Below are 11,106 nucleotides of genomic sequence, written 5' to 3'. Positions count from 1 at the left end.
CTGGGATGGCTTTGGCCAAGGGGCCAACTCATTACCTGGACTGCCCGATTTCGGGAACGGGATGGGATGTTCTTCTTTGCTCCCTGATAAAGGGTTGTGGGTTGGTGCCCTGGGATGGGTGGTGGGCTCAATCCTGTCCTTTCCCAAGCACTTCCAAGCCGGAACAGCTCAGCTCTGGGAGCAAGCTTGCCTCCTGGTAACCCCTGGACAGCCTGTGGGCGGGCGCTTGGGTGTAACGCCAGCAGGATTGTTACAAACTGATTTTTTTTTTTTTTTTTTTTTTGGCAAATTTGAAATAAACATCTGGGCAAACCCCTCAATTCCAGCTGGAAAATTCCTGCTACCTCCCAGTGCAGCGCAGCAAGGGGCTGCCTGGAGCTGCGCGACATGTCCGCAGCAGACACTGCGTCTGCCTCCGGGAATTGTTCTTTCCTCCGTGTCCCTGTCCTCAGCACGGGCAGAGCTCTTGCAGGAACGGTTTAAATCCTCCCGTCTGCCCACGTTGGAAGCACGGCCCGCAGCTCCGGCTGCCGCCTGCCTCCAGCTTCTGCCTTGAATTAAATCCTAAATGCGGCTTTGGTGGCAGGATGTTGTCCTGTGGAGCGAAACAGCTGCGGATGCTTGGCTGGAGTCGGGCTCCGCTGTGGGTACGGCCACGGGGAGCCGCAAAGCCCGGCATCGCTTCTGTGCCGGGGAAACCCCTCTGGTTTTTCCCATTATCATCCCCAAGATGATCCCTGGGGCAACGCGGCCCCTCAGGGATACCCCACGGTGCCACCCCTGACACCCCCCTGCGGCATCACACCCTGCCCCCCCCAGGCCCCACTCGTCCCTGGGACCCCCACGCAGGACCTGGGGACCCCACGCAGGACCTGGACCCCCACGCAGGACCGGGACCCCACGCAAGACCTAGACCCCGGCTGGGGCGATGCCGGACGCGGGGCGGGGCTTGCCGCCACAGGGCGGGGCCTAGCACTTAAGAACGGGCGTGGTTAGAGGCAGAAAGGGGTGTGTTCTCCCCGCAGGGGGGGCGTGCCGGGCGCTGGACCCGCCCCCCGCGGGCTGATATAGCGGCGCTCGGGGCGGCGCGGCCCGGCCATGACCCTGCGGCGGCTGCGGCGGCTCCGGCCGAAGGAGGAGGATGCGGCGGCGGCGGCGGCACCGGAGCGCCCCGGCCCCGCCGAGGTCTACCGGGCGCTGGCTGTCGCCGGTGGCACCCTGCCCCGGGTGCGCAAGGTAGGGCTGTCGGCAGCCCCGGGCGGGGGGAGTGTGGGGGGTTGGCGGGGGGGAGCCTCTCGGTGCACCGGGGCCGGTGGGGACCCAGCGCCGCGACCGGCAGTGGGCTTGGGGGGGGAACCGGAGGTGCGGGGTGTTCCCGTCCCGCGTGGCCACTGGTGCCTGAACCCTGCAGGGCTGCCCTGGTGTCTTCTCCTGGGCTCTTGTCCTGCCCCGGTGTCCTCCCCGTGTCCCCATCCTGCCCTGGTGACACCCCCCCACACACACCCCCAGCCTCTTCTCCCACCCCAGCACCTCCCCACCCCGGTCCCATCCTGCCCCAGCATCTTCCCAGTGTCCCCATCCTGCTCCAGTGTTGTCCCGCCAAGCCCCATGTCCTGTCCCAGTTCCTCCCCACGTCCTCCCCTGCAGCCTTCGGGGCGCAGGGACAGGCCCCCACCCCGGTGTACATGGCCATGTCACCGGGACAGGCGTGGCCCCGTGGCCCCCGGGGCTCTGCCCCACGGGGAGGGCAGGGAGATGGGGCACAAGGTACCCCCAGGGCCTGGCTTGGTGGGACGCAGGACCATCTGCCACCGCGCCACTGGGAAAGCCCCTCTCTGGCGGCGCTGGGGCTGTCACCGCCCCGACGCTCCCCCCGGCCCCGCGGCGCTTCCTGAGCGTCGGGGGGAAGCGAGAGCGGAGCCGACATCCGGAGCAGAAGTGGCTCTCGCGGCCGTGCTGGCATGGGCCGGGTCACGTGCGGCAGCCTGGCTCCCGCTCACCGGCCGAGGCCACCGCCGGAGATGTCCCCGAGGGGGCTAGGGCATCCCGCGTCACCTCCCCGTCACTGGGGTGACGTGGGGGCCCGACGTGACGGGCGGCAACTTTCCCTATGGTGAACGCACCCAATTCTGGTGGTTTTGCACTTAAACGCCCGCGGATGCGTTCAGCACGGCCAGCCACGGGGCTGGTGTCACCTGCGGGGCTGGTGACACCCACATGACACAGAGCAGAGGGAGCCGGTGGCACCCGGCCGCCACCAAGACGGGCCACGTGCCACGCTCGAGGCAGAGCTCACGGTGACACCGGCCACACCGTGCCGGGGCTGCCGGAGCCCAGCGGTCGCAGAGGGGCATTTGAGGACAGCCCTGTCACCTCCTGCCCCGCGGCGAGGGTCCTGCAGTGCCCGGCCGGTCCCTCCGCCCGCCCACGCCTCCGCGCCCTCCACAACAGGGACATTGTCTGGGCCGGGGGGGGAGATCTTGCATGAAAAAACCCGACTTTGTGACCACAACAGGGCCCCTCTGTGCCCGGGGCCCCCCCGGAGCGTGGGGTGGGGTGGGGTACGGCGCGGGCTGACGTCAAAGCGTGGGGCGAGAGCGGAGCAGATGTGAGGGTGGCTTTGAGCACCGATAAAAGCCTCGTTATGCCCGGCCGGCCGGGGGGGGGGGCCGCAGGGTGGTGGGTGCACCCGGGTGCTGGTTTGGTACCGGCTTGGCACGGTGCTCCCTGGGGGTTCGGTGTTGTCCTGATGGGATACCCTGTTTCGGCTGTCCCTGGAGGGGGTGGCGAGGGGACGTACCCCGGGACGGTGTCCCCCGCTGACGGCTCTCCCTCTGCCGCAGGGTGCGGGGTTCAGGTGGGCGTCCCCGAGCCAGTCCCCGGAGGAGCACAGGTAGGGACAGGGGTCCAGGCCTCGCTGACGGGGGGGGACGGACACACAGGAGCGGGGCTGGGGTCCGTGTCCCAGCAGGTCGGGGCTTGGCCTTGGGACACTACTCTGCTCTGGACACCCCATGGGGGCTGGAAATGGGGGTGATTTTATGGGGGAACCTGGGGCAGGCGAGAGCAGCAATGGGGTCACAGCTCCTTGGGGGGCCCTGACACCCCCAGACCCCACAGGGACCCTGCCCGGCACCCATGGGACAGGCTGCAGGGCTCTGGCCAAGGCCAGCCTGGGGGGTCCCATCCCAGGGAGGGGGGGTCCTGTCCTTGGGGTCCTGCCCGGCACAGAGGAAACCCAAACCCCGAAGCAGCGTTTCATTAGAGAAGCGCCTGAGATCTCAGCGGGCGAGTCGGGGAGCGGGGTGCCAGGGGCTCTGCCTTCTCCCTGATCCCCATGTCCCCCAGGAGGGTGGTGACGCTGGAGAAGAAGGCAGAAGAGACCTTCGGCTTTGAGATCCAGGTGGGTGCCGTGCCGAGCTGTGCCGTGCCGAGCTGTGCTGTGCCACGCCACGCCACGCCGCGCTCCCCACCCTTCCAGCCCGCACCTTGCTTTGCATCGAGGGTATTTTTAAGTTGTCTCTGAGCCAGGGTTTATTTATAGCGGTGACAGAGCTGCCTGGTTACCGAAGCCTCCCCTGGCCGTGACGGCGGGGGTGGCCGGGGGGGGCCCCGCTTGGGGTGCAGCCATCAGGGGCGAGACACCCTCCCCCGGGGCCGGGGTGCTGCCCCGCGTCGCCCGGCACCAATTAAACGCTGTAATTGCTGCCTCGTGGCTGCTCCGTGGGGAGCTCGGGGGGGGACCCCAGGGTTGGGGGGATCCCTGTGCCGCTCACCGGGCCCCCCCCATTTCAGACCTACGGGCTGCACCACCAGGACAGGAACAGCGTGGAGATGTTCACCTTCGTGTGCCGGGTGCACGGCGGGAGCCCGGCCGAGGCGGCGGGACTCAAGGCCGGTGAGCGCATCCCCGGGGGGGCCAGGGGGTCCCCAGCAGCGGGGACTGGCATCCCTGAGCCCGTTCCCCCCTGCTCCAGGGGACACAATCACGGGGGTGAACGGGCTCAACGTGGAGGGCATCCGGCACCGCGAGATCGTGGAGATCATCAAGAGCTCAGGCAACATGCTCCGGTGAGCTGGGGGGGGGTACGGGGGGGGGTCACGGGGTGGCCCCCAGCCCCCCGCACTGACGGCTGCTGCCCCACAGCCTTGACACGCTCTATGGGACGTCCATCCGGAGGGCCGAGCTGGAGGCCCGGCTGCAGTACCTGAAGGTGAGGGGGGTAGGGGGGGGGGCTGGGGGGGGGGGGGGAGAGCTGGGGACCCCCCCACGGGGTCCTCATCCCCCTCCGCTTCCCCGCAGCAAACGCTCTATGAGAAGTGGGGGGAGTACCGCTCGCTGATGGTGCAGGAGCAGCGGCTGGTGCGGGGTGAGTGGGGGCCGGGATGGGGGGGGGGGGGCTGTGGGGCACCCCCCGGCCCCCCCTGACCCCTCCCGTGTCCCCCATCAGGTGTGGTGGCCAAGGACCCCAGCATCTACGACACGCTGGAGTCGATCCGCTGGTGCCTGCAGGGTGAGGGGGGGCTGCCCGGCGGCTCCCCCCGTGCCAGCGCCTGCGGCAGCGACGACTCCCTCTACCAGACCTGCCTCTTCGCCTCGGCCGACTCGCTGGATGGGGACAAGGACGGGGACAAGGACGGGGACAGCGGGGGTCCCGCACCCCCTCCGCCACGACCCCGGCCAGCCCTGGCCCGCAGCGCCAGCCTCAAGTGCGGCGGGGGGCCGGGGGCTGCGGGGCGGCTGTGGGCCCGGGCCGGGGACCCCGGGGAGGGGCGGCCGCCCCCCGCAAGGCCCGGCACAGCAGTTTCCGCCGGCGGCTGCTCAAGTTCATCCCAGGACTGAACCGGGCGCTGGAGGAAGAGGAGAGCCACCTCTAGCCGGGGCACTGCCGGCCCCCCCAGGCCTATTTATTTATTTATTGCAAGGGGCTATGTGCCCCCCCCACCACACCTCCCTGGGGGCCGCTGGAAGGAGCTCGGGGTCGGGCCCGGGGGCCCTGGCTCGGTCCCCCCAGGCCGTGGGGGTCGCGGCACCGAGGGACGGACGTGGGGACCCTCCCCGAGGCAGCTTGCGAAGCCACCGCTCATCTCAGGAATCAGTGCCCTCCTCACTGGGGGGGACCGTGCGTTCCCCCCCCACCCCGGTTCAGGGGGGCCACGGGGGTCCTGCCTCCCACCACCCCAGGGGCTTTTGTACCGCGCCGGCGCGCTCAGCGCTCGCCAATACAGAGACTTTTTGCAGCGGCGTGTGGCTGTGACTGGGGGGGACAGAGCCCTGTGGGGACGGGGATGGGCTGGCTGGGGGGGGGGGTGTCTGTGTCCCCCCGGGGGAGCCCACCGGGCTGCAGCCCCCCCTCAGCCCCCACGCTGCCTCCTTTGCCCTCCTGCCTGCCGGCCGGGCTCCAGGCAGGAAGGCCTCGGGGTGACCGACGTCACCTCGGACCCTGCGTGGGCTCCCAAGGACCCCCCGTGTCCCCCCACCCGCCACAGCCCCCGGTGCCGTGGGCCGTGTCCCGGCGCTGCGGGGCCCCGGCCAGGTCCTTCCTGCCCCGCTTCCTCCGGCAGCCGGCGGGAAGCCGGTCCCACCCGAGCCCTTCCGGCTGCGGGGGCCGGGGTGCCCACGGGGAACGGGACGGGCACTGGGGTCCCCCCGCTGCTCCCTGCCCCATTGCCCCCCAGTCCCACCGAAGCAGCATCCAGAGGCCTTGGGGGACACAGAGCCCACCTGGCTGCTGGAGCGAGCACCCATGGGTGCAGGGGGGTGGCCTAGCCCAAGGATTCCCTTGCACGAGGGTGGCCTTGCACGAGTGCTCTATGCACTGAGAGCCCTCAGCCCTTTGCTGCAGGCTCTGTGCCTCAGTTTCCCCTCTGGTTTGTGCCTGTCCCTGGCCGGGCCATTGTGTGTTCAGGCAGCCCTGGGGAGCCCCAACTCTGAGCTCCTGCACCCCACAGCCGGGCATCGGGGTGTCCGGCCATGGCTCAGCCCCCTGGCACCCCAGGAGATTTTGGGGATGTGAACCCGGGGACGTGCAGGGCTGTGTGTGCACGTGTGCTACATGTGTGTGCTGCAGGGCTGTGTGTGCACGTGTGTGCTGTGTGTGTGTGCTGCAGGGCTGCACGTGCACACACGCGTTGCATGTGTGTGTGCTGCAGAGCTGCGTGTGCATGTGTGTGCATGCTGCAGGGCTGCACGTGCACACGTGTGTGCCGTGTGCCTGCGCGTGTGTGTGGGGCCCGGCCAGCTCCCTGCCTCTCTCCTGCCTTGTCCCCATTCCAGGACAGCTCCGTGCTTGGACATTTATGGTCTGGCTCACGGGGCCGCGCTCGCAGCCCCGGCTTGCGGCGCCTGCCCGCACGCTGCCAGGGTCGGGGCGCCCCGTCCCCGTCACGGGACCCCCCCCACCGTGGCAGCTGCCACCCCACGCGGAGCTTTTTTTAGCCCCGACCTGGAGCTGCGTGTGCCCCGGGGCTGGGCAGGCGCCGGCTGGACACCGGGGTCACGCGTGGCACCGGTTGAGCCGGGCAGTGCTGACAGGGCCAAGGCTGCGGGGTACGGCCTGGGAACGCCCCGGAGCAGCCTGTCATTACCGACAAATATAGGCCCGGGGCAGGGAGCCAGCGCCGGCCGTGGGCACCCTGCAATCACCAGCCAGCCCCTGGGCACCCTGCAATCCCCTGATGCCCACCCAGCCCCAAGCACAGGGGTCCTGGGGGCAGCGGGAAGGGCCGGCTGGTGGCCACCGTGTCCCCATGTCCTCACTGGGGTGTTGGGGTGGATCCGGCACGCCGGGGCCGGTGCAAGCCGGGGCTCCCCCCGCACACCCCCATGGCCTTGCCGGTGTGACCGGACTCGGGTTTCCTCCCCCGGAGCTGGCTGGGCCCCGCGGCCTCTCTCGGGGTACAGCTAATCCCGGGTGCGGGGGCCGCCGGCATCACCCTCCTGCCACCGGCAGCGCCGCCACCGGCTTGGCCACCAAGCAAGGGGGCTGCAGCCGGCCACGCTCTGCGACCCCGGTGGCTTTGGGACCCCCATCGGCTCCGGGACCCCCGACAGCTCCAGGACCCCCAGCCTGACCCTGTCCCGGGGGCTCCGGGCCGTACCCCGGGGCTGGCACTGGCTGCGTCCCCCGGTTTGCACCGGCTGCAGCCCAGGGCTGAGCCCCGGTACCGGCCACGCCGCTCATGCGGTGCGGGGACCCCAGCAGGTCCCGGTCGAGCCGGGGGGGATCCCCGTGGGGGCGGCCCCGGTGATGCCGCGGGATCCCGGGGACGTCAGCGGCCAGGTGTGACGTCACGGAGCCCCCGCCTGGGGCGGGCGGCGCGCGGGGCCACGCACCGGCGGGAGCCGGGGCCGGGGCGAGGTAATGGGCAGCGGGAGGAGGTGGTGACGGCGCCCGGCCCCGGGCCGTCACCCCCGGTACCCCCGTACCCCCCCGGGCTCCCGGTGTCGCACCCCCCCGGTCCCCTCCGGTGCCGGGCTTCCCCTCTCGGCGCTCCTCGCGGGGCCGGGGGGGGAGTGTCCCGTGAAGCCGGGTAGGGTCCCGGCACCGGGGGTCCCGGCAGCTCCTCCCCGGGCCTGGACCCTACCGTGCCGCCCCGACGCCCCGGGGATGGGCCGGTACCCGACACCCCCCCCCGCCTCTGCGTGGGCTGCGGCTCCCGGGGCACGGCGGCACTGGCCCGAGGGCTGCTCCGTTCCCCCGGGGGCCGTACCGGGGGGGCTCTGCCGCTGCGGGGGTGGTGGGGGTCACTAACGGCGGTGACAACGCGGAGGGGACAACCGGGCACGGTGGACCGGGTCCCCAAGACCCCCCGGGTTCCCCCCCCCCCGGGAGCGGGTAACAGAGGATACCGGGAGGGGGTACCGGGGTGGTACCGGAGGGGGGGGGGGGGGGTTACCGGGTCCTTCCCCGCCCATCCCTCGCTCCCGCCGGCCCGGCCCGGCCCCGCATGGGTTGAGCTCATCTTTCCAGCCCGCGGGCGGTGTTCCCGGTGCTGGGCGCCCGCCAGCAGCCGCCGCTCTTTCCATCGCCCCGGCCAGGGTCTCCCCGCCGGGACCGGGCGGGGAGCTGGGGGGGGGGACGACGGGGACGCGGGGGTCCCACCGGGGGGCTGCCACCCCCAGGCCCGGCGGTCGCCGGGCCTGGGGGTGGCAGCCCCCCGGTGGGACCCCCGCGTCCCCCCCTCCGTACCCAGGCACCGAGTGGAAGGAGACCGGGGGTACCGGCACCGTGGACGCTGAGCACCGAAGATACCGGCTGAGATGGGCACTGGGTGTAGCGACACCGGGGAAACGGGAGAGGACCGGGGATACCGGCACCGGGGATAGCGGCACTGAGGGGACACCGGGGATGGGGCTCCGGGGGTGCCAGCACTTGAGGGGGCACCGGGGATGGGGGTATCGGAGATATCGGCACCGAGGGGCACCGGGGATGGGGGTACCGGAGGTGAGGGCAGCAGGGATGGGAGTACCGGGGATGGGGGCACCGGGGGTAACGGCACCGGAGATATCGGCACCGAGGGGCACCGGGGATGGAGGCACCGGGGAATGCCAGCACCGGGGTACCAGTAGCGAGGGGACACCGGGGATACCGGTACCGATGGGGCACCGGAGATACCGGCACCGAGAGGGCAGCGGGGACGGGAGTACCGGGGATGGGGGCACCGGGGATAACGGCACCGGAGATACCGGCACCAAGGGGGCACCGGGGACGGGAGCACTGAGGATGGGGGCACCGGGGATAACGGCACCGGAGATATCGGCACCAAGGGGGCACTAGGGACGGGAGTACCGGGGATGGGGGCACCGGGATACGGCACCGGAGATATCGGCACCAAGGGGGCACTAGGGACGGGAGTACCGGGGATGGGGGCACCGGGGATAACGGCACCGGAGATACCGGCACCAAGGAGGCACCGGGGATGGAGGCACCGGAGAATGCCAGCATCGGGGTACCAGCAGCGAAGGGACACCGGGGATGGAGGCACCGGAGATACCGGCACCGAAGGGGCACCGAGGATGGGGGCACCGGGGATACCGGTCCCGGGGATACCGGCCCCAGGTCCTGCTGCCGCCCCGGCCCAGCCCAGCCCGGCTCGCCGCTCGTCCCGGTGCCGACACCGGGGCCTCCCTCCCCCCTGTGTGTCCCCCCCCCCCTCCCCGCCGGCAGCGGCGGCCCCGGGAGCCCCGGGGAGGGGGGGGAGGGGGGGGGCAGGCGGAGGGGCGCCCGCGCTATTTTTAGCCGGGGCCGCGCGGGTATTTTTAGCGCGGGCGCCGCCGTTGCGTCAATGGAACCCCGCGTGCGTCACGGCCGCGCCCCCGCCGGAACCGCCCCCCCCCGCGCCTTCTACGGCGCCGCCGTGCGTCACGGGCCCGCGCGCCGCCCCGCGCGTCACCGAGCGCTTAAGAGAAAGTAGTGGCGGGGCCGGAGCCCGGCGGAGCCCGCGCGGTGGTGGCGGCGGCGGCGGCGGCAGCGGCAGCGGCAACGGAGCGGGAACCGGAGCACCGCCGCGCCGGCACCCGGGTACGGGCGGCAGCGGGGACCGGGCGGGGGGGGGGGCGGCACCGGGGGCGGGATGTCCCGGTGGCACCGGGGACGGGGGGGGATGCGCGCACCGGGAGGTGCACGGGGTCGGGCGTGCCGGTGGCACCGGGAGCTCAGAGCGGCGGGCGTCCTGCAAAGTGCACGGGGTCGGGCGTCCCGGGTGGCACCGGGAGCTCAGAGCGGCGAGCGTCCCGGGTGACACCGGAGGGAGCTGGGTCGGGTGTCCCCGGTGATACCGGAGGCGAGTCGCGGCGGGCGTCCTGCAAAGTGCCCGGGGTCGATTGTCCCGGGGGGAGCCGGATCGGGTGTCCCCGTAGCACCGGGGGCTCAGGGCGGTGGGCGTCCTGCAAAGCGCATGGGGTCGGGAGCCCCGGTGCCACCACGGAGAGTCGGGGGTCCCGGTGGAAGGGACCGGGCGGTGTGCGCCGTGCGGGGCTTGGCCCTCGGGGGTACCGGGTAGCACCGGGGAGAGCCGGGGCGGGGGGAGGCGCACCGGGCAGGGACCGGCAGAGCGAGGGGTCCCGGTCCTGGGGGTCCCGGGGAGAGCCCGATGCCGAGCTCCGGGAGGAGCCGTGCAGGACCGGGAGCCGTTTCTTGGGGCTGCCCCCAGCCATGCCGGGCTACCGGGCCGGGGCCGGGCTGGTCCCCGGTCCCGGGACCCCCTACCGGGTCCGGCTGCAGCCAGGGAGAGCCCCGGCCCCGGGGGCTGCGGGGAGCAGAGCCACCCCCAAACCGGGCATCGCACCGGGAGCCCCGAGCAGAGCGGTCGTGGAGCCGGAGCAGGCAGTACCATGCAGGCAGGAGCATGCAGGCAGCACCGCGGGCATCGCCGTGCAGGCAGCACTGTGCGGGCAGCACCGGGGACGTTGCGGTGCGGGCAGCACCAGGGGCATTGCATTGCAGGCAGCACCGCGCAGGCAAGCCCCCCGCTGCCCACGCAGGCCTGGCAGCGGCTGCGTTTTGGCGAGGCGAGGCAGCAGGTGCCGGCAGGGAGGTGGGCAGCGTTACCCGCCCGCGGCACTGCCGGCTGCTCTCGCCTGCCCAGGGCCCGGTGCCAGGGGCTTCCACCAGCCCACGCGGGCAGCGGCCTCCGGGCCTGGGCACAGGCAGCTGCCTGCACTCCCAAACGAGGAATCTACAATTACTGCCCGGGCCGTGGGCAGCGCGGGGGCCGCTGCGGGAATTTGTGCCCAGTCCCTCGGGGGGTTCATGGCAGGGGGGACCCCAAACGCCGCCAGCGAGCGGGACAAGGGCATTTGAATAAGGAAGCGGCGACCGCGCCGGGTGCTGCCCACTGCTGCCAGGCAAACCCTGCGCCGGGACGGCAGGAAGGGTCGAGGCTTTGCATAGCCCGGCCGGTGATTTGCAGCCAGGATTTGCGTGCAGGCGAGGAAAGCTGCTGCCGGCAGAGCCGGTGTCCCCCGCTGCCATGTCCCCAGTGTGGCCTCGTGTCCCCCGTCTGCCTGCAGGGACAGGAGGCAGCTGGGGGGTCACCGTCCCCTCTGAACCCACCATCTGAGCCTGGCACAGCCCTGGACCCTGGGCACAAACCCCACCCAGG

The 11,106-nt window shown here is 72.0% G+C and overlaps 1 protein-coding gene across 1 annotated transcript; it reads left to right on the top strand.

Moving 5' to 3' along the window:
• Positions 1 to 1,098: 1,098 nt before the first annotated feature.
• Positions 1,099 to 5,225, top strand: TAMALIN (trafficking regulator and scaffold protein tamalin). The gene is made up of 8 exons (XM_050914188.1): positions 1,099 to 1,236; positions 2,844 to 2,893; positions 3,349 to 3,403; positions 3,796 to 3,898; positions 3,978 to 4,071; positions 4,148 to 4,214; positions 4,304 to 4,370; positions 4,452 to 5,225. Exons 1-8 carry the CDS (start codon positions 1,099 to 1,101, stop codon positions 4,841 to 4,843), a joined length of 966 nt encoding a protein of 321 aa, XP_050770145.1. The 3' UTR covers positions 4,844 to 5,225.
• Positions 5,226 to 11,106: the final 5,881 nt, after the last annotated feature.

This window comes from Gymnogyps californianus, unplaced genomic scaffold (assembly GCF_018139145.2).
Source record: "Gymnogyps californianus isolate 813 unplaced genomic scaffold, ASM1813914v2 HiC_scaffold_32, whole genome shotgun sequence".
Classification (NCBI taxonomy): Eukaryota; Metazoa; Chordata; class Aves; order Accipitriformes; family Cathartidae; genus Gymnogyps; species Gymnogyps californianus.
This window is presented reverse-complemented; position numbering and strand designations above follow the sequence as displayed.

Excerpts from the sequence above, each read along its gene's own strand:
- TAMALIN (XM_050914188.1), top strand. The coding sequence starts at position 1,099 with ATGACCCTGCGGCGGCTGCGGCGGCTCCGGCCGAAGGAGGAGGATGCG. Across the intron at positions 4,215-4,303 it reads CCCGGCTGCAGTACCTGAAG|CAAACGCTCTATGAGAAGTG; the intron begins GTGAGGGGGGTA and ends GCTTCCCCGCAG. Across the intron at positions 4,371-4,451 it reads GGAGCAGCGGCTGGTGCGGG|GTGTGGTGGCCAAGGACCCC; the intron begins GTGAGTGGGGGC and ends GTCCCCCATCAG.